This window comes from Cydia splendana, chromosome 26, assembly GCF_910591565.1.
Source record: "Cydia splendana chromosome 26, ilCydSple1.2, whole genome shotgun sequence".
NCBI classification, from domain to species: Eukaryota; Metazoa; Arthropoda; class Insecta; order Lepidoptera; family Tortricidae; genus Cydia; species Cydia splendana.
This window is the reverse complement of record NC_085985.1, coordinates 5,936,349-5,959,484: the sequence shown is the minus strand read 5'-3', so window position 1 is coordinate 5,959,484 and position 23,136 is coordinate 5,936,349. Positions and strand designations below refer to the sequence as shown.

The 23,136-nt window shown below is 37.9% G+C and overlaps 2 protein-coding genes across 2 annotated transcripts in view; one reads left to right on the top strand and one right to left on the bottom strand.

Annotated features, from left to right (window-relative positions):
* The window catches only part of LOC134803061 (zinc finger protein 62-like), a 125,911-nt gene extending 102,775 nt beyond the window's left edge, over window positions 1-23,136 (top strand). The window contains exons 5-12 of the mRNA XM_063775767.1: window positions 4,147-4,206; window positions 5,762-5,821; window positions 7,413-8,865; window positions 18,763-18,901; window positions 19,520-19,655; window positions 20,090-20,143; window positions 20,827-20,883; window positions 21,484-23,136. Coding sequence (XP_063631837.1) covers window positions 4,147-4,206; window positions 5,762-5,821; window positions 7,413-8,865; window positions 18,763-18,901; window positions 19,520-19,655; window positions 20,090-20,143; window positions 20,827-20,883; window positions 21,484-23,057 — 3,533 coding nt within the window. The 3' untranslated portion in view covers window positions 23,058-23,136. The remainder of the gene's footprint in view (window positions 1-4,146; window positions 4,207-5,761; window positions 5,822-7,412; window positions 8,866-18,762; window positions 18,902-19,519; window positions 19,656-20,089; window positions 20,144-20,826; window positions 20,884-21,483) is intronic.
* On the bottom strand, window positions 11,398-18,283 carry LOC134803274 (gastrula zinc finger protein XlCGF57.1-like). Its single transcript, XM_063776025.1, has 6 exons — window positions 18,133-18,283; window positions 16,998-17,366; window positions 16,503-16,638; window positions 15,346-15,405; window positions 14,085-14,141; window positions 11,398-12,858 (listed from the first exon to the last, which is right to left on the bottom strand). The coding sequence occupies exons 2-6, from the start codon at window positions 17,124-17,126 to the stop codon at window positions 11,405-11,407; spliced, it is 1,836 nt and encodes a 611-aa protein (XP_063632095.1). The 5' UTR covers window positions 17,127-17,366; window positions 18,133-18,283; the 3' UTR covers window positions 11,398-11,404.

Genomic DNA, 23,136 nt, shown 5'->3' with positions numbered 1-23,136 from the left:
TTATTGACATTTGCAGTAATATAGTCGGCACTAATATCGCAGTCGGCAGCAGTATTGCAGCGCGATATTACTGCCTTATCGTTTCAAATGTCAAAATCGATGTCGCTTTCCACTCTGGACGACCGGCTAAAGCAAGACAGAGGCAGAGGGCCCTTTTTATCCACCCTTCTATCGGGTGGCAGAACTTCCCACTTCCCAGGAGCCGTGGGAATGTTTCTTCCCAACAGCTCTCCACAAGCTGCCCTGCGTTGACTGATTGTACTGGTCCATCAGCACGCGATGGGGTTGTCACATCGCTACGCCCATATTCATGTCTACCAGTCAAGAAGCTATAGGTGCTCCGGACATTTGTAAGGCTCGCTCGGAGTTAAACTATTAAATATAAGTACCTATTGATATAATATAATACAAACACTCTTGATATAATATAATACAAAATGATTTGGGGTATTAATTATTTATAGAAGCCCTTATATAGTTATATCATATCATATCATTTTTAGAGTTCCGTATCTCAAAAGGAAAAATACGGAACCATTATAGGATCACTTGTTGTCCGTCCGTCTGTCTACTAAGACCTTTTATCTCGGGAACGCGTGGATGTATCGAGTTGAAATTAAAAGCATAACTTAGGTCCTAAAAGCTGGTAAAAAATTTAAACTTCTAAGAGTTGTAAGTGATCGGAAAAAAAGATACGGCCGTTTATGCCGCAAAAAATTTTTATTTCGAAACTCAAAGGAATCAAAATGTACCTATAAAGGGGCCCACTGACGGACTTCGCCGGACGATATCAGCCGGTCAGTAAAACGCAAAATTTGACAGCTCCGAACAACTGACAGGTTGATATCGTCCGGCGAACTGGTAATCTGTGGGCCCCCTTAAGTATGGTAATTCCCGTTGATCTAAAATTTCTAGAACTATGAAATTTGGCAAGTAATATCGTCACTACAAGTACTGGGAAAATATTTGAAAACTATTTTTTTTGTATATAAATTAATAAATACGTTAAATTTGTACGGGACCCTCGGCGGGCGAGTCCGACTCGCACTTGTCCGGTTTTTTGAGATGAATCTCTTATTAAAAAGTACCTTAGTAATTATAACTATATAGGTAGAAAAATTCCGCGAGCCCTTACAAAGCTCTGCTTTTTGCTAGTTTATAGATGATGTAATTTTAGGACATTCCAATAATAAATATATAATTTGTAGCACCCTCATCCAGTCCACATTCACAGTTTCTTAATCGATCCCTCAACTATGCCTCCAACATTATTTATATGTGGACCACAAGGGGCCCACAACCATACAATAGCGAATCTGAGTCATTATAGCTAGGTGTTATGTAATGCAAGAGGTTTGGGTAGAAACCCTAAGGGAGTACATGAGTATTTTTTAGGGTTCCGTACCCAAAGAGTAAAAACGGGACCCTATTACTAAGACTCCACTGTCCGTCTGTCCGTCCATCTGTCTGTCATAAGCCGTATCTCATGAACCGTGAGACAGTTGAAATTTTCACAGATGATGTATTTCTGTTGCCCCTATAACGACAAATACTAAAAACAGAATATAATCAATATTTAAATGGGGCTCCCATAGAACAAACGTGATTTTTTTTCCCGTTTTTTACTTAATGGTACGGAACCCTTCGTGCGCGAGTCCGACTCACACTTGGCCGGTGTTTTGGAATGAACATCAATTTTTTTCTTTACTGAGCATAATGCATATCTACGTCCACCATCAATTGTACATTTTTATATTGTTTAGTTGTATTGTAGACATTATGAATGGACTCCTACCTATCAGGGAGAACCACATCAGCTATTTTACCACTGATTACTTACCCGTAGCAGCTACAGCAGCTAATCGATACTGAAAACTAGAAAAACGCAACAGTGAAGACTCAATTTTTTTCAAGTGACCCGAGCACGAGTGTTTACGCCACGACGGGCAGAATTCGATCACAGAGACAGCTGTTCGAGGCGTCTCTAAAGTAAGTTAAGTATACTTTGATTTGGTTTAGAGGCGTTCATCGTCCACGATATTGAACTCCGAGGCCATGAAAAATAAAATTAAAAAGATCCTTTATCTTTAATTTCACTAACCTGACCATTGACTATATGAATTGACATTTTGTTTTTTTTTTTGACAATGTTTAATGCTGGCGTACAGAAGCCAAGGCTAAGATATTACGCCAAGGTTTAATGTTTAAGGCCAGTCTAGACCGATATTATCGATAAAAATGGAGGTGTGGACGCAAGAATACCAGTTTGTGACGCTCATATTTACGTTTGGGGCCATTATTTTTTATTAATGTCACCATAAATCTATATTTGGTGATTCATTTGTGAACGTGTGGACGCGAGATGAGATTGTTGCCAATTTCTTTTCTGATCAAATCGGTCAATTTGATCTAATAAATAATTTACTGGTTCGCTCAATTTAAATATAATAGTGGTAACAGACTATCGCACCGCACCAAAGTCATTGTGCGACGCACCCATAAGTAAGAGCGAGAAAGCGATATCTCTTTCTCGCTCTTACTTATCGGTGCGTCACACAATGACCTTGGTGCGGTGCGATAGTGTGTTACGACCTTAAACAAGAACTTGTCGTAATATGTATTTTGAACTTGGCTTGCAAAGCGCACATATAGCGCAGCAATAATGTTGCCAAACAAAAACCAATTGGGATTGTCAATGGTCAGGTTAATGACCTTATCAAAGAGTATAATAATATATGGACCTCATGACATGTAATGGCGCCGTGATGACGGACAGTGATTATATTCTATCCAATTCTATCTCATTTCTATCTCTTTGATGGACAGATGGATAAGTGATAACGTCAAAGGGGTTCAATAACGTGCGTGCACGGTTAACGCCTCTAAACTAAATGAAAAAATACTTACTTTTAGGTGGCCCTGTGACTGGATCCTGCCCGTAGCGGCGTGGTCACTCGTGCTCTGGCTGAGTTTTGAAAATTAGTTTTTAGGTGAAATTTCCGAGAGTCTTTTTATTGTTCTGTGGTTCTAGTTTGGTAGTTTCTATCATAGTCTGCTACGGGTAAGAAATCGTCAAACTACGGGCTGTACTGGTCTTGTCTTATACAAATTTGAAAGTGGAGCGACAGAGCCTTGTTGGGTTGGAGCCAGAACACACAACTATTGATAAAGTAATGCTCAGGCATTTCAATATTTATATTTGGGCATTTACTTAATCCCAGCTTTCTTTTCTTCAGTCAGTCAGTTCAGTCTTTTTAGACCATGGAGGAGTATTACTCATGTAGCTGCTGTCTGGTTCGCCCTCCAGACAAAGGCCTCAAGACACTATACAATCATCTCGGCAAAGCAGAGATATATTACGACATGCTGAGAGAATGCTTCGGTTTAAATGTAAGTATAAAACTCTTATCTTATTGAAATCATTTGCCAATTTCTTTGGCAACCTGTCCTGTAGACACATAGGATTCTTAAGTAACATTCTGTTTATTTGAACCCCAACAGATTGAAGCCAATTTGTGATAAGTTGTAATGAACATTGTTTTTATTTTGTGTTCCAGTTAAGTTTAGGAAATGAGGAGTGTGGGATCTGCGAGGTGTGCGTGGGGCGGCTGCGGGACGCGAGCGACTTCAAGCTGCAAGTGCAGCGCAGCCAAGACGTACTGCACAAACGGCTCACGGGAGCGCTCCCTGCCAGTAAGCTATATGACATACCAGGCAAATATGTGGGCATATTTGCTACTACTTAACCCGTGGAGCGCCCTAAACAGACACGTGTGCTGGTAACTAGTATAGGAGTTCCATACTACGGTAATTCTGGGGCGCTCCAGGGGTTAAGAATTGAGTGCTTGTAACTTTTAGACTTCTGAAGAACAAACTAGAGCAATAAATGTTTAGTCCCATGCCATGGAACACTTTGTAAGACAAACACAGGAAGCTGCTTTTTATGAAAATTTTCTGCCCATTTGGCCACAAGCTTGGTTTGTGAAATACCTAATCAATGAAAACGAGTTGTACATTGTACCTATCCAAATAACCTGATTTTTTTTTGATTGACTGATTTTTTATTGTTTTTAATACTCCATAACTCCAGGCTGCCCGTTCCTTTATGATTAAGTAATGATATAATAATATAACATTTTCTTTTAGCTGCAGATGACAACATCAAAATCAAGTTAGAGAAACGTACTGGAGATGACGCCATTTCGCGTAAGTATCCTACATGACATGTGGACAAATGTGCAAGATGGGGAGTTTCCAAAAAGTTTCAAGATATTTCAGGAAAATTTCAAAACAAACAACGGAAACTCTCATATATGGAAATGAAAAATTTCGATTCCCATACATTTACTTATATTAATGGCAGCAGATGACTATAAACATTTTGCGTATGTTTTAGTCCAAAACAATTTTGCGTTACGTAATCTAATTATTACTCGTGTTATAATAAACAATACTTACGGGAAACGCGTTGGCCGGTTTTTATATTTATTTTATACTCTCAGGGCCACTTTCACCATTCACTAACCCGGGGTTAACCGCTTAAATCTGGAGTTACCATGGGTACCAGTACCATTTCCCACTGGGTTAACCGTTTAACCACTTAACCCTGGGTTAGTGATGCAAGTGGCGCAAACTCACAATCACAAAGAACAGTCAAAATAGTTATTTACGATACAAGTACGCAGAAAAGAGGAAATTCAAAACGAGTAAATCGACACGAGTTGCGAATTACCTATTCGCACGTGTATCGCGTAAAATACTTTACAGTAAATATGGTCCTACTTTCCCGCACTAGTGCGGGAAACAGCACTTTCCGTGCGTATGTCAAAAGTTTAAAGGGTCATATGTACTGTAAAACGTTGTACGATACACGTGCGAATAAGTAATTAGCAACTCGTTTCGATTTAAAACACTCTTCGGTCGTGTTTTAATATATCGCCACTCATTTCGATTTTTTTCTTTTCCGCGTACTTGTATCGTAAATAACTATACCTAAACTTGAGTTGTATTTTACAAGCTTTTATTTAGTTTCACCTGACCGTTGTCTGTCTGTCGGTCTGTAATCAAATCTTGCAAGTTAAATTTGATCCACTTCCCGGTTTCCGATTGAGCTGAAATTTTGCATGCATGTATAAATCGGATGACAATGCAATATTATGGTACCATCGAGCTGATCTAATGATGGAGACAGGAGGTGTCCATAGGAACTCTGTGATGAAACAACGCAACCTAATTGTGTTAGGGGTTTTTAGAATTGTCTCGATGAGTATTAGTTGTCTATCGTAAGAAAAGTACAGTCAGCGATAAAAGCTTGTACCAAGAATGAAATTATTGCCAAAAACTTATTTACAAGCTTTTATTTAGTTTCACCTGACCGTTGTCTGTCTGTAATCAAATCTTGCAAGTTAAATTTGATCCACTTCCCGGTTTCCGATTGAACTGAAATTTTGCATGCATGTATAAATCGGATGACAATGCAATATTATGGTACCATCGAGCTGATCTGATGCTGGAGACAGGAGGGGGCCATAGGAACACTGTGATGAAACAACGCAACCTCATTGTGTTTGGGGTTTTTAGAATTGTCTCGATGAGTATTAGTTGTCTGTCGAAAGAAAAGTACAGTCATCGATAAAAGCTTGTCCCAAAAATGAAATTTTTGCCAAAAAAATATTGTCTATTTAAGTGTTTTATTTGTATTGTTAAAAGAGGTAATTTTTGTCAAGACTTTTTTAAATGTTTAATTAAGCTGTATTTTCAGCAGGCGGGATCAAGCAGGAAAGGCCGGAGGTGGAGATGGCTGACAGCAACATCGTATCAGGTGTGTATTCTGGAAAGCTGTATCCTAACGAACTGGAATAACCATAAAAGTCTGATTAGAGCTCAAAATTGAGCCCACGTCAATGAGGCGACACTTCCCTTTCGGGCATTCTCGGCTGCGTTCGGCTCAGCATTGCTCCGAGCAATTATCAGGGTTGACACAACTTGACGTTCCTTTGCGTGCACCACCACAGATAAGATAATGACTTGAATTTTGACAACCCTAAATAGTCTAAAGGGATAGTGCCATACATTAGAACGAGACAGCACTATTCGTCCCTGAATCGCTGTCAAACTTGAAAGTGTATTTTCTGTACGGTAGTAGGTACTACTATTTATTCTGTGCCCACCACGTGTTTCGTACTATTGCGACTCATCTTGACAACGCAGCTTGGCAACGTCAAATATAGTTGAATCATCGAGAGCGTGGAATTGCATATGTAGTAGTATTGTTTGTTTACAGGCATTCTATATTTGAATTTTCTATTTTCTTGTACTATCAGCATACAACCATATTGTAGTACCGCCCAATAGGTTCGAATACAGAATTAAAATTTATATAAACTTTTTGAACATCCGAACACTACTTTGCGTAAAAAACAGTTTCGTAAAGTACCTACCACGGTTTGAGAAAGATGTACGGTCGGTGTCCCAACTGAAGTACCCAAGTTGCCATACTAACTGTATAGAAAAGTGGATTATGTTAAGGAACCGCGACTATACTAAAAAATATTTTACAGTACATATGGTCTTATTTTCCCGCACTAGTGCGTAAAATAGCACTTTTCGTGCGATGTCAAAAGTTTAAAGGGCAATATGTACTGTAAAACGTTGTACGATACACGTGCTAACAGGTAAATCGCAACTCGTGTCAATTTAAAACACTCCCTTCGGTCGTGTTTTAATTTAACGCCACTCGTTTTGAATTTCATCTTTTTCGCACTTGTATCGTAAATAACTATTATTGTCTGCTAGCAGGACGAAAAAGTTTCTTATGAACACTCATTGAGGTCGTCCGTTTATTACGTGAATTTGTACACTATTTTTTTGCCCAAAAAATACGTGTTATTTGGCAAAAACCCCCTCTTTTCTTATGAACACGTATTCCACTTCCTATAGTCGCTATAAGTTAAGAAGTCAAATTTGACAGTTATGAATTGACCTTTTCATTCATTCTTTTAAAATTATGGCTTCAGCCCATTGGGGCTATTTCGCCAGTGTCAAGGTCGTAGTAGCAGGGTAAAACGATTGAAATTGTACGGTTAGTACAAGACAGTGTACGGTGATTTAGCTCTTGTAAAGCGATAGCAGGCTTTACAAGAAACACGTGGACAACCGGCCGTTGACTCCAAAATGATGGTTAAACGTGCTTCAAGATAAATTCTCCATTCACTGCACACTACCACATTAGTTTACTGTATAATAGGCTATCGATATTACACTTTAAACAATATTAATGAGCAAAAAACAAATCAATCAATCTCGCCGCATGCCATCAAGATGGCGCTCGAACCGGAAGTCCGAATTGACCTTTATATTTACGAAGCTAAGACGTTAGACTATAATACATATATTAACTCTTATTGTTTCAGTTACATTAGAGGAAGGTTCGCCAGCGCCTTTGGCTGAACCCGTTCCTACCGCGTCCCACAGCGTCTCGGTCGCGCCAGCTCCGAACGTTACCAAGCGCAACTCCCACACTAGAGAGAAACCTTACTCGTGCAAAATATGCGACAAAAGATTCGGACAGAAGGGCCACTTAAATGCTCATTACGCAAACCATATAGGGAAATTCAAATTCTCTTGTGAATTATGCAAAAGGGGATTCGTACAAAAACATGAATATGTTACTCATATGCGTATACACACTGGTGAAAAACCATACGAATGTGATATTTGCAACAAGAACTTTAGACATAAAGGCCAATTAAACGTACATAGAAATAGTCATTCTAAATATGATCAGAATCGCGTCGAGCCAGGAGAAATAACTACATGCAAAAAAGAGTCGTCAGAAGAGTCAGAAGATCAAGGACTCGCAAAATATTTTACGTGTGATGTATGCAGAAAGCAATTTGTGGATAAAAACTATTTAGACGCTCATTCCAAACGGCACCCTGGAGATTATCCGTTCACTTGCGACATTTGTAAAAGAAAATTTAATACTCAGTTTGCCTTGAATACACATACATTTGACCACTCGGGAGGAAAACCTTTTAAGTGTGAAAAATGCAATAAAAGTTATAGAACTAAAGGCGGATTATATACTCATTCGTTAGCTCACAAAAAGGGTTATAAGCACATGTGTCACGTGTGTAATAAACGATTCATACTAAAGCATGATTTGAATATACATATGCGCATACACACAGGGGAAAAACCTTATACTTGTGCAACATGTGAGACTATGTTTCGCTATAGAAATAGCTTAAAAAAACATTTATTAGAGAAACACAACCAAGTGATGGACAAACAGTTCAGTTGTGATACTTGTGGGAAACGATTTGCATTACAGGGGACTTTAGTTAAACACATGAACAAACACTATGAAAAGGAAACGGCACATAAAAAGAAAGAACTAGCATTTATGTGTGAAATATGTAGTAAACGGTTTTCGACTATAGGTATTCTAAAATACCATAAAGAAACTCATAATGAAGAAAGACCTTTCGAGTGCGAAGTATGTCATAAAAAATACCAAACGAAGAGGAATTTACAGGACCACATGAAGGTGCATGAGGACAAAAAACACTCGTGTGAAGTATGCGGCCAGCCATTCAGACATAAGTCTGCCTTGAAAGTTCATATCCGACGGATGCATGAGGAAAATAGACCACATGTTTGCAAAATTTGTAACAAAGCCTTTGTAGTTCTTGCTGAATTGAAAATTCATAATCGGGTACACACTGGGGAGAAACCGTATGCTTGCGAAATATGTTCTAAGAAATTTCAGGGCCTGAGCGGAATTAAGAACCATCTTATGAATGTCCACCACGAGAAACCTACGAAATTTGTTAAATTAAAAGAAATGGATAAATATGACTAAATTCAAAGTGATTTGTTATGTGAAATGGGGGGTCAGTTATCTCTGTATAGCATCCCTCGAAAAGGAACGCCATGTCTCCACATTCGCTCTGGAAGGTAAATAAAATATAGAAACAAATAAAAAGCGTTTTATTCCAACTCATTTCTAAAGTTTGGGGCTTAGTTTGTAAACACAAGCAGTGAGGGGGACACTCCTTCGATCGGCCATTCTCGGCTCCGTTCGGCTCAGCATTACTCCGAGCAATTGTTAGGGTTGGCACAACTTGACGTCCCTTTGCGTATACCGACCACAGTTAACATAATGACTTGAATTTTGACAAGCCTAAATAGCCAAAAGGGATAGTGCCATACATTAGAAAGGGACATCATGATTAGACTCTGAATCGCTGTAAAACTTCGATTTTGTAGGAAGTGTCCTTTCTGCTCGACTATTATTTATTCTGTGCTACCGTACAGAAAGGAAACTTCATACAAAACCGACAGTGATTCAGAGACGAATCATGGTGTCCATTTCTAATGTATGGCACTGTCCCTTTCAGCTAATTAGGGTTGTCAAAATTCAAGTCATTATCTTATCTGTGGTTGTGCACGCACAGGGACGTCAAGTTTTGCCAACCTTTTAATAATTGCTCGTAGCAACGCTGAGCCGAGAAGGCCCGAACGCTGCAGTTTCACATAAAAAATCGCAGGAAGGCAGATCAGGTGAATACAGGCTCAGGGATCAGGTATAGGTATGCGCAGGCGTCAAAATATCCATTTTTTTCGCGATTTTGGGTGGTGCCATAGCTAAAGTTGATCAGTGTGACCCATTCATTACCGGGCTTGAGTAAATGTTTTTCGTTAATTTACATACTGTATATTTAATTACACAAACGGGTCTACCGCGATATAATTTAATTGTTTTTACTTTAAATTCCTGCGCGCGCGGGTTGCGGTAGACCCGTTTGTGTAATTAAATATGTGTACAAAACGCGAATTTGAAGTGTTATATTAAGAATATATTTATGAAATAATATATGTCAAATCCAGGAGAAGAAATAAACAAAAATTGTACCTACTTGGTTTGGGAAACGTGGACCTCTTCGTAAGTAATCTAATCATTTGTGTCAAGTAAACACTTGGGGACATCTTAGTAATTTTTGTAGTGTTGTCGTTAATAATATCCTAGTCATTTTGTCAGTACAGTTACTTTCTTTATATTTAAGTCAAATTAACATCTTCGGCATTTTAATGCTATGGTAGGTATGGTATTTTGTACATTTAGTACCTACTCTAGACCAGATGGACCGGAAGGGAGCCGGAGAGTGGCAACTTCGTTAAGCGCAACAACGGGCCGAAAGTTATCTCTTTCCGGCCAGAGGGCAGAAAAGCACATTCCGAAGTAACTGGCACACCGAGGCTCAAGACAGAGAGTTGGTGAAAACTGGGACGATTTATTCAATTAAATACCTAAGTATTTACGCTTATTCAAATAAATAAGTACATTTTGTTTTTATTTAATTTTTATATTAAGGGCCACCTCACAGTACTGTCGTTTGAGCGACAGCGTCTAGTCGGCGCTATAGAAAATGACATCGCTGTGCAGTTGCACCAGTGTGGGAAGGTGTTTAATAATTTTATTGAAACTTTGAAAGTCTTCTTCATCATCTTTAGGAATGAGTCGGAATAAAAGGCATTTTTATTTGTTTTTGTATATATTTTTTTATTTACCATCCAGGGTACAAAAACCATCTAAATGCTAGAGTTGATTTTTACATTTTCAAATACTTATTTATAGTTTTTTATTTGCCAGAATTATGGTTTAGGTAGGTACATTAAATGTCAGATATCATTTATGAAAATATTTACAACTTAAATTCCTGTGAAAATTCATAATATTACAAATGTAAAATCGAAAGTAATACAGACATGACATATGGAAATGACAATCTAAGCCGTATAATCTTATAAAAATAATAATACATTTGTTTCAATAATCATGTAAATAGTAAATTATCAAACAAATACAAATATTAAGGGATGAGTCTTAAAATGTAACCACTAACACAGGCATTATTTCCTTAAAAACTTGTCTTTGCCATCACATCACGATGCATCCTACAGTCACACTCATTTTTAAGGAAATAATCCCTTTGATGGCATCTCGCAGTTGTGGAGATTTATGGAGTCTTCCTGTCGAGCGCCATATTGGTTATAATAATAATTAATGTCGCTTCGTGACTACTTTCTTTATTTTTGCTTATTAATGTTGTTTAAATTTAATAGCCATTTATGCAGTAACCAAATGTAGAAGTGTGCAAAAAATGAAGAATCTTGAAACGCAGAAGTTTAACCATTGTGGAGTCAACTCCGTGTAGACCACATGGATTCTTGTAAAACCCACCTGTCTCTTTACAAATAAAATTTATAGTAGTAACAGTGGCATGGTAAAACTAAAACGGTATAAATAAATTACGGAACTCTAAATACGTTGGATATTGTATATTCTCAATGCCATCACCATTCTTCTTCGTCTTTTACATAACAAACCACTTTCAGTTTAGTCATATTTATTCAATTCTTTTAATTTAACAAATTTCGTAGGTTTTTCGCGATGGACATTTATAAGATGTTTCTTAATCCCACTCAGGCGCTGAAATTTCTTACAACATATTTCGCAAGCATACGGTTTCTCCCCAGTGTGTACCCGATAGTGAATTTTTAGTTCAGCAAGAACTGCAAAAGCCTTTTTACAAACATCGCAAACATGTGGTCTGTTTTCGGAGTGCATCCGTCGGATATGAACTTTCAAGGCAGATTTATGTCTAAATTGCTGTCCGCATACTTCACACGAGTGTTTTTTGTCCTCATGCACCTTCACGTGGTCCTGTAAACTCCTCTTTGTTTGGAACTTTTTATGACATACTTCGCACTCGAAAGGTCTTTCTTCATTGTGTATTTCTCTATGGTATTTAAGTATACTTATTGTCGAAAATCGTTTGCTACATATTTCACACAAAAATGCTAGTTCTTTCTTTTTATCTCCCGTTTCCTTCTCAGTGTGTTTTTTAATATGTTTCTCTAAAGTCCCCTGTAGTGCAAATCGTTTCCCACAAGTATCGCAACTGAACTGTTTGTCTATTACTTGGTTGTGTTTCTCTAACAAATGTTTTTGTAAGCAATGTCTAGAGCGAAACTTAGTTTGACATGTTCCACAGGTATAAGGTTTTTCTCCCGTATGTACGCGCATATGTATATTCAGATTCTGCTTTACTATGAATCGTTTATCACACACGTGACACGCGTGCTTATAACCCTCTGTGTGAGCTAACGAATGAGTATTTAAAGCGCTTTTAGTTCTATAACTTTTATTGCATTTTTCACACTTAAAAGGTTTCCCTCCCGTGTGATCAAATTTATGTGTGTTCAAGGCAAACTGAGTATTAAATTTCCTTGTACAAATATCGCAAGTGAACGGATAATCTCCAGAGTGATGTTTTGAATGAGCATCTAAATAGTTTTTATCCACAAATTGCTTTATACATATATCACACGTAAAATATTTTGCGGGCACTTGATCTTCTGATTCTTCTGACGACTCCTTCTTGCATGCAGTTATTTCTCCTGGCTCTACGCGATTCTGATCATATTTCAAATGACTATTTTGATGTATTTTTAAGTTGCCCTTTTGTCTAAATTTTTTGTTGCATATATCACATTCGTATGGTTTTTCACCAGTGTGTATCCGCATATGAGTAGCATATTCATATTTTTGTACGAATCCCCTTTTGCATAATTCGCAGGAAAATTTGAACTTTCCCATGTGGTATGCGTAATGAGTATTTAAGTGGCCCTTCTGTACGAATCTTTTGTCACATATATTGCACGCGAAAGGTTTCTCTGCAGTGTGGGAGCGGCGCCTGGTAACGTTTGGAGCTGGCGCTACCGAGACGCTTTGGGACGCGGTAGGCACGGGTTCAGCCAAAGGCGCTGGCGAACCTTCCTCTAATGTAACTGAAACAATAAGAATTAATATATATATTATAGTCTAACGTCTTACCTTTCTAAATATAAAGGTCAATTCATAACTGTCAAATTTGACTTGTGGAACAAGTGTTCATAAGAAAAGAGGGGGGTTATGGTAACTGGAACAATAAGAATTAATATTAGAAATAAGTGTCCATAAGAAAATTGCTCGCCGTGCTAGCACACAATAAAATATTTTTTATCTACTTCAATATCATTGGATTCAATATTCAATATCGTCTGTAGTAGACGGAGGCGCCCGCCCCTATTGGCCATAATGCACTCGCGCACTCGTCGGCGCATACACTCCCCCGTACTGCGCGCAACTGCGCTCGCCAACTCCTTACTCGCGGCACTGCCTGAGAGTGATTTGTTTGCGACAGGGATAGGGAGGCTGATATCTGAATGGAAGAGAATGCTTGAAAGGATGCAAGACAGATATTCGTATATGTAAGTTAATTTTAAATTAGTAAATAAGTAGTTTTAAGTTATGAATCTATGTAACGCTTTGGCGCAAGCTGTAATGTTATGTAACTTGATTCAATAAATAAATCATAACTTCCCTAATAATGGCCAAACGCAGTGGTCGGCAACCTTTTAGCAGCCAAGGGCCAAATAGTAGTTACCGAAGTTGACGCGGGCCGCACTTTGTTAATATTTATGACTTTATCAGACATTCTCGTTTGTCAATATTACATACAAAATAGCCAGGGAGGCTCGCGAGCCGCAAGTGAGAGGTTCGCGCGGGCCGCTTGTTGCCGACCGCTGGCCTAACGTATGCGTATAACTGGACAAATTTTTGGACATGTAAAAAGTAAACAAAAAATTAAACTGAAATTATATCTAACTGCCAACTGTCTATATATCTCTCAATTAATCTGGTAAGTTTCATGAGCATTGGATTCTTTCTCTTTATATTATGGTCAATCTAGAAGAACACCGTCGCGAAACTGTATGTAATTTCTCCAGTACTATTTCCCTATGGCCGAAAGCGAAGATAGTGGAACATTTTGTGGAATCGGGTCAAAGCTTTTATTCAAAATTCAAAAAAACGCTTAAATTTGACTTAAGTATTACATGAGACATACAGAACCAACTCATTAAGCGTCGCTGAAAAGGTCTCCACTCAGTTTAAGGTCAATATTTTGCATCATAAAAAAAACTACCGCTAGAAAGTCTGGTTCAGGGAAACATTCCGGCATTAGCTTACACACCTGATACGACGTTGCTGTCCGCTATCTCCGCCTCTGGTTTCTCCTGCTTGATCCCGCCTGCAGAAAACACGTCTTAATTGTACACTTAGGTAGACAAAGGTTTTAGCGTCGGCGACGTCTGAGGTACCTATTTAACTGTTTAAGTTAAGGTTCTGAGTCATGTTTGGTATCATTCTTAAATATACTCTGTATCTTTAGGTATTTAAATAAAAATAAGTGGCTCCTCAAATGGCTCCTTAAGCCAGTTGAGGGTAGATTAAAACATGTGTATCAAATAATGTAGGTTAAAGTCAGGTTGTTCAGTGACTGATAAACGTTATAACTATCCGAAAATTTACAAATTGTTTACTTTTGTTTAAATACCTGAAGATACAAAAGAGGTAGACGTAGATTTCATCTAAATCGGTTCAGCGGTTATTGATTCCCCATACAAACTTCTACCTCCCTTTTCATGCGTTTAAAGGTTTTAAACACTATCCCTGTTGGGGTTTTTTCTTCTTTTTACTCGACTGCTGTTACTGAGGTATGCCAATATTAAAGAGTATTCTATTCTATCCTATGTTCTTTCCCGGGTCTCAAACTATCTATTTAACGAAATCGGTTTAAGCGTGAAGATATTTTTTTTTTTTCATATTTTATATGCTTTTACTTGGTATGGTGTCAATATGACACTATAAATGAATTCGGCATCCTCGATTTATACGAAAATGATAACAAGTTAAAAAAAACCTTGTAATATGGGGTTACCTATCTACATAATACCACGAATATAAGTAACATGAAATTTAATACACGTGAAAATTGTCTCATGCGGAAACTACTTATATGACTTACAACCATTATTCTAGAATATTTTTTAAATATCCGTCCCCAAGTTAGCGTCAAATTTAATTTCTACGGCGTTACATAGTTGCTTAAAAATTTAGAGAGATAACGGAGCTCAGGGAGTGAATTATACCTCATCATCATCATCTCCTAGCCGTTTTCGGCTACAGCGACTGCTTTGCTACAGCTGAGAGCATCGCTGGTGCGCTCTCAGGTGACTGACGTAGCCAATCTTTGCAGCAAATGTGCGGCCACATTCGCTGCATGTCAGCACCCCTCCGACGTAATTATACGTGATGGCCACAGGTGGTCTGGCCTTTAGCTCGTCACGCTTAACGTCGAGCTCTGTGCCTACCTACCTATTATACCTACTGAAATATCCTAGAACTTTTTGGAAACTTTTCCCAGATTGCACATCTGTACACATGTTACTTACGCGAAATGGCGTCATCTCCAGTAGGTTTCTCTAACTTGATTTTGATGTTGTCACCCTCAGCTGAAAGAAAAAAAACATGTTATTATAAATGTTGTCGTAAATAGCTATGAATTATGTATGTTTTAGTTTAGTCTTTACGTATAAGTTTACTATTTTTACTTATGTGTGTATATCATGTTTTACTTGTGTTCATATATTATGTTAATGAATTGCGTGGAATGTATGTATCTAGTTATATAAGTCTAGGATCCATGTTCCTTTCATACGTGTTAATTATTAATGAGATTGGCAAAAATAAACATAACTGACTCTGCATGATACACCCACTAGTTGAAAAAGGTACCTAACGGCCGGGTATTTTCCTATATAAACCCGAGCCGTTTGTAGCTTATTCAGAGATATCAGAGACATCAAGAGAGCTTCACTCACACTAGCCTGAACACTCTCCAGTAAATAAATCAAATATATGTGTTTTCATTTCACACAACACATATACCGGTAAATGGAGGTATAGCGGACTTGGAGACAGCATAGCGGCCGGCGCGTTCCAGTTTGCCGAGTTCTACGCTTCACCCAACGAACCCCTCATCACTCAAGTTACAGTCTACACTCCACACGTGTGCTTAGCTTTCATTTATAATTCGTCATAGATTAAAGGAACGGACAGCCTGTATGGAGTTAGAAGTATTAAAATCAATTTAAAAAAAAAATTGAATAGGTACAACACATTTATATTGTATAAGGTATTTAACAAACAGGCTTGGTCAAATGGGCAGAAAAATCTAATAAAAATAAATAAATTAATAATATAACTCTTTTATGCATCAGGATAATGCATGTAGGTAATGTGGCTTCGTGTTTGCCTTACACAGTGTTCCAGGATGGCATGAAACCAGACATTTATTGCTCTTCAAGGTAGTTTGATACCTACTCTCCAGAAGTCTAAAAGTTACCCCCAGTTAATCCTTTAGTAGTAGCAAGTTTGCCCGCCTATTGAGAAAAACTGCCACAACTGTCCACTTAGGTATGAGGACCTACCGCGAACACCGAAGTTCGCAAATTGCGGGCATTTTTCTCGGTCACTCTAACTACGCCTACTGGCCAATTTGCGAACTTCGGTGTTCGCGGTAGGCCCTCTGATATGTCATATAGCTTACTGGCAGGGAGCGCTCCCGTGAGCCGCTTGTGCAGTACGTCCTGGACGCGCTGCACTTGCAGCTTGAAGTCGTTCGCGTCCCGCAGCCGCCCCACGCACACCTCACAGATCCCGCACTCCTCATTTCCTAAACTTAGCTGGAACACAAAATAGAAACAATGTTCTTTGTAACTAATCATATAATTAACCAAGCAACTACTTCAATTTGCACAACAGGAAGGTTGACATGATACAAAAGCTTTGGGAGCCTGGTCCTGGCCCTTAACACTTTCAGCGCGGGGTGCCCCGTTTCCAGTACAAGATGAACAAAACTTACAATTTAAAATTAATAAATACAATTGTTTGGGGCATATAAATAGAAACTGTTCTTTGTTCTGTAAATAAAGGCTATTTTATTATTTATTTTATTTTATATTTTTTATAAATAGAAAATGTTATTTAAGAAGAATATGTGTCTACAAAACATGTTGCCACAGAAATTCGAATTCATACTTACATTTAAACCGAAACATTCTCTCAGCATGTCGTAATATATCTCTGCTTTGCCGAGATGATTGTATAGAGTCTTGAGGCCTTTGTCCGGAGAGCGCACCAGGCAGCAGCTACATGAGTAATATGCTTCCATGGTCTTATTAGCTGGGATCTGATAAATATCTGACCGACTTATGCAATTATGTGTTTTCTAAGATGATGCTGCATATTCTTTGGAAATATTGAAATTGCTGAGCATTACTTAACAAATCTTTGTATGTGACTTCATCAAGCCTTTATCATGCCAATATCATGGGATAAGACTGGGCCAGTATATGTACATATTATTATGTTGTTCAGCAATAGATGGTGTTCATTAAAATATCTTACCAACCTACAAAGAAACAAGACAATATACTTTCATATTAACACAAAACAACAAATTTGTACACTACAGCAAATACATGTATACATGATGTAATTTAGAAGTTTTAGAACACTCCAATAAATATATATGATTTGTAGCATCCTCATCCAGTCCATGTTCAAAGTTTCTTGATCATTCCTTCAACTATGCCTCCAAAATTATTTATATGCAACAGTAGATCTACTATACATATAAGGATACTAGCAACCTGCCCCAGCTTGACGCGGGTTAACAAATAATACACTTCAATCTTCAAGAATCACTCTATCAATAGGTGAAATCCACATGAAAATTTGTTCAGTAGTTTTTGAGTTTATCGCGTACATACATACACACAAACACACAGACGCAGCCTGGGGACTTTGTTCTATAAAGTGTAGTGATATCACAGGCTTCTAAGGATAGCCCAGCTGAAGTGTCAGCCTCTACTATACTCTGTGAATGTGGACCAAAGGGGCCCACAACTGTATATTTTAATATCTGGATCTAAGACATAATAATCAAGGGTTAATATAAGTATAGTTTGGGTTGAACCCCAAGGGGAGTAAGTTTTTCATGTAATGCGAGTGTAATGCACATCTATTTTCTTTAAAGAGCATAATGCAAGTCCATCAATTGTTGATTGTTTTTTGTTTTATCACAATAGACATGTTTATATTGGTGAGTAACAAAGAATATTTGTGTTATAATGTATTTAGACAGCATAGCGACATTGGAACCAATGATTACTTACCCGTAATAGCAGATAATCGAGACTACGATTGTAACTACCAAAACTAGAATAAAATAAAAACGAGAACAACACAACACTCGAAAATTGCAACGAGAACAATTTCTTCAAGTGTTAGCCCGAGCGCATGTATCACAGCCACAACAGGCAGAATCCAATCACAGAAACAGCTGTTCGAGGCGTCTCAGAATAAGTATACTTTCAATACTTTGATTTAGTTTAGAGGAGTTCACCCAACGTATGCCAACGTTCACCATCCAAGTTATTGAACGTCATTGACGCCATGAAAAGTTCATTGACCTCACCATTGACGATCCCCATTGACATTTTGTTTTTCTTGGCAACGTTCATGCTAGGTACGTTCTACAAGCCAAGTTAAAAATATAAAGCCAAGTTATATTTTAGATATCTCTCACCAAGAACCCAACCAAAAAAAAACAATATGTCAATTAGAATTGTCAATGGCGTTCAATAACATGGACGCCTGAAAGACCGAAGTAGCACTTTAGCACTTAGGGATTTCAATATTTCCAATCGATATGCGGCATCTTTCTTGTAAACACATACAAATTGGATAAGTCTGTTTTACAGTGTGTACTTTATAAATCAGTTGGAATTGTTTTAATGCGCAACTTATAAGAAAATGGAGGAGTATCATTCATGTAGCTGCTGCCTAGTGCGGCCTCCGGAAAAAGGCCTCAAGACGCTGTATAAACATCTCGGTAGAACAGAGGTTTATTTCGATATGCTGAAAGACTGTTTCGATATAAGTGTAAGAATTTTGTTTAATTATTTATTTAAATTTTATGTAACACTAGCTTGACTTGTTTCTATGCGCGGCTTCGTATGCGTAGAATGGTGATTTCCCTAATGAAACCTGTCCCATGTTCAGAATTCGATCTGACCAAGCTAATTCTACATATCATTTGCAATGACAAAGTGTTGAAAGTGTGGCACTGTCATGATACTCATGATTAATGTCAAATTTCTATGGAAATATTAAATATGATGTTAAAATAACACTCCCTCACTTAAGTTCTATTCAAGTTGGTGCAAAGTTGGAATAAAAGTGATAATCACACATTGGGGTTTTACGGTGCTATCATGTTTTGCACTTTACTGTATGGCCCCTATACAATAAAATTATATCAACTACTATAAATTTGTAACTAAGTGTATGGATAAATAGAGCTATAATAATAAGATACATAAGTTAAAATAACTACACAACTTGCTACATCTACCTGCCTAAGTCCCAAAACCTTTAGATTAATTTATAAATTAGTTTTATGATTAATGAAATAAAAAAAAGCCTCCGAAAAAGACTGGAACTTAGGAGGCTATAACAATTTTTCTATAACAGAGTTTCAGTTTTCATTTTATTTTTCAGCTAAGTTTAGGAAATGACGAGTGCGGGATCTGCGAGGTGTGCGTGATGCGGCTGCGGGACGCGAGCAACTTTAAGGTGCAAGTGAAGCGCAGCCAAGCCGAGCTGCACGATCGGCTCAAGGGAGTTCTCTCCGCAAGTAAGACATACAAACTATCAAGCTTAAGTAGGCAGTTGCGCTAAGCGCTCAGTCTGTGCAGAGTCAAACACACACTTTACCCGTTGGATGAACTTACTATCATGAGCGGCGCGTCATTGTGAACTTAGTTGGAAAGCCTGAATGTTGATATTAGGCTGTAGCCGCCTGCATCAGTTGACGTCTTTAGCAGTCAAAGTATTAATATGTAGAATACAATTATTTATTTATGTAACATTATTAATAATTCCCAATTGAAAACAAGGTCTGTTTATAAAATATCTAATTTATTATAAATATTTGTAATCTATTCTGCTCTTTAATTTTTTTATACTCGTAACTGTACTTACATATTCCGGAGGCCTATGATAATATTGAAATGAATGCTAAACACACAATGATATACCTAATTACATAACCTTTTCTGTTTTCTGCAGGTGACAAGTTTAAAATCAAATTAGAGAAAGCTACTGGAGATGACGCCATTTCGAGTGAGTATATAGAATATATGAAAATATATGAGTATATGAAAAATAAATAAGGTTACGTTGTTTTATCACAGTTCCATCCTCTCCTGTGTCCATCATCAGATCAGCTCGATGGTACCATAAAAATTAGAGATACACCGGATATTCGGTTACTATCCGGTATCCCGCCTATCCGGCTATTATTTTAACATCCGGCCGGATACCGGATAGTGATATATTATCCTGCCGGATACCGGATAGTACCATTGCTTGATTTCGGAGTAAACAAAATTGGAACAAGAAACAGTCACGGTCATAATCGTACGCGTTTATTATTTTAAAACAATAAACATTCCACTCACTTGCACGTGCACTCATTTCGAACCTAGAAATGAGTCCGCGCGAACGTTCACTACGAAACAGGTCAAAACCTGCACAATGCGCACCTGAAAAACCGAAATGTAGGTATAGTTCTGCAGGCCGAATATTCGACGGCCGGATACCGAATATTCGGCCGATGGTCTGGCCGTATATCCGGTATCCAGCCAAACAACTATCCGTTGCATCTCTAATAAAAATGCATTGTCACCCAACTTACATCAAATCAAATAATGGGAGGTGGGTCTAATTTAGCGTGCAAGATTTGACCTGAACATAAATATATACAAACATTGCAAGTTAAATAAAAGCTTGTGTCTTTGCTGCAGGTGAAATCAAACTGGAAAAGTCAGAGGTGGAGATGGCTGATGGTGAGGTCGTATCAGGTATGTACTCTTTAATAAGGTGTGTCCAGACTTGGTGAACATTAGGGTACGCAATATTTCGTTTAAGGAGGATTGTTGAATACAGAAGTCATAAAGATACTAAAATAAACCGGAGAATAGCGAGTTTTTCTATCGTGGAATTATGTAACTAATTAGCAAGGAATTAAAGAGGAATAATTTTGCTATCATCTATAACAGAATAGGGTGTATTTTCCTACTAGTCAAATCAGTTACTTTTTTAGAACTGTCAAATCGATTGGCTAATATGGAATTTATATGAAACATTACATCGTGACGTCACGGCCAACTCACCTACTTTTTATATTTTTATCCGATTTATTAAATAGAACTTGCGTTTAAAAATAACTCCTAGCTGTGTTTTTCTAATAATTATCGGGTACTTTATATCATGCATGGTGTAAAATAATTTATCTTTAATACAGTACAATACCCTATTTGCTAGTTATTCCTTATACGAGTATATATATGTGAAGAAAAAAACCAGCAATTTAGTATGACACTGACATAATAAAGACGATTCAAATTCTTAAAAACATTGTACCTCATTCCACTTTCTAATGTTAATTATTATTGTTTCAGTTGCATTATACGGAGGACCGCCAGCACCTTCGGCCCAACCGGTTCCCAGTGCGTCCAGTAGCGTTTCGTTCGCACCAGCTCCAAGTGTTACCAACCTGGACACCACCAAGCCGGCTCCGGCTTCCAAACGTGGCACACACACGTGCAACATATGTCACAAAACATTCGACCACCAAGCCCGCCTCAAACTTCATCGCCGCTCACACACTGGCGAGAAACCGTACTCGTGCAACGTTTGCGACAAAAGATTTGCACAAAAGAGCCACTTAAATACTCATTACGCATACCATATGGGCAAATTCAAGTTTTCCTGCGATCTATGCGACACACGATTCACACAAAAAAATCAATGGGTCATACATATGCTGATACACACTGGTGAAAAACCATTCGAATGTGACATATGCAATAAAAAATTTAGACAAAAGGGCAACTTAAACGTTCATAAAAAAATTCATCTGAAATATGATTACAATCGCGTTGAGCCAGGAGAAATAACTGCATGTAAGAAAGCGTCGTCGGAAGAATCGAAAAGTCAACCCGCAGAATATTTCACGTGTGATATATGCAAAAAGCGATTTGCAGAAAAAAGCAGTTTAAACGCTCATATAAAACATCACTCTGGAGATTATCCGTTCACTTGTGACATTTGCGAAAGGAGATTCAATACGCAGTCTCGCTTGGATAATCATAAACTGGATCACACGGGAGGAAAACCTTTTAAATGTGATGAATGCAGTAAACAATACACATCAAAAAGTGCTTTAAGACTTCATTCAAAAATACATACTGGGGATTATAGATACGCGTGCGATGTGTGTAATAAACGTTTCATACAAAAAGATGTTTTAAGACAACATATGCGAGTACATACAGGTGAAAAGCCTTATAACTGTGAAATATGCCAAAGGAGGTTCCCATATAGATGTGGCTTAAAGAGTCATTTATTAGTCAAACACAACCAGGTTATGGACAAACAATTTTGTTGTGATATTTGTGGGAAGCGATTTGCACTTCAGGGGACTCTAGTCAAACATATGAATAAACATGCTGAGAAGGCAAGGGGAGACAAGGCTCGACAGGAAGGAAGGATGGAAGACCTAAAACCATTTATGTGTGAAATATGTAGCAAACGATTTTCGACAAAAAGTATTTTAAGGAACCATAGAGAAATACATAATGAAGAAAGACCTTTCGAGTGCGAAGCGTGTCACAAAAAATTTCAAATGAAGAAATATTTACAAGATCACATGAAAGTGCATGATGACTTTAAACAGCATGCATGTGAAGTATGCGGCCAACAATTCAGGCACAAATCTGCCTTAACAGTTCATATCCGACGAATGCACACTGAAAACAGACCCCATGCCTGCGATGTTTGTAAAAAGGCTTTTCCAGTACTTGCTGAATTAAAAGCGCATTATCGGGTGCACACTGGTGAGAGACCATATGCATGCGAGATATGCTATAAGAAATTTCCACGACATAATGGGGTTAAAAGACATCTTATACGAGTTCACCATGAAAAACCTTCGAAATTTATTAAATTAAAGGAATTTAACAATATCAGTTGAATTAGAAGAACATTCTTGTTCATACTGGGGAGAGACGAATGTAACGTCATGGAGAATAGCTAGTCGAATGAAGAAATGT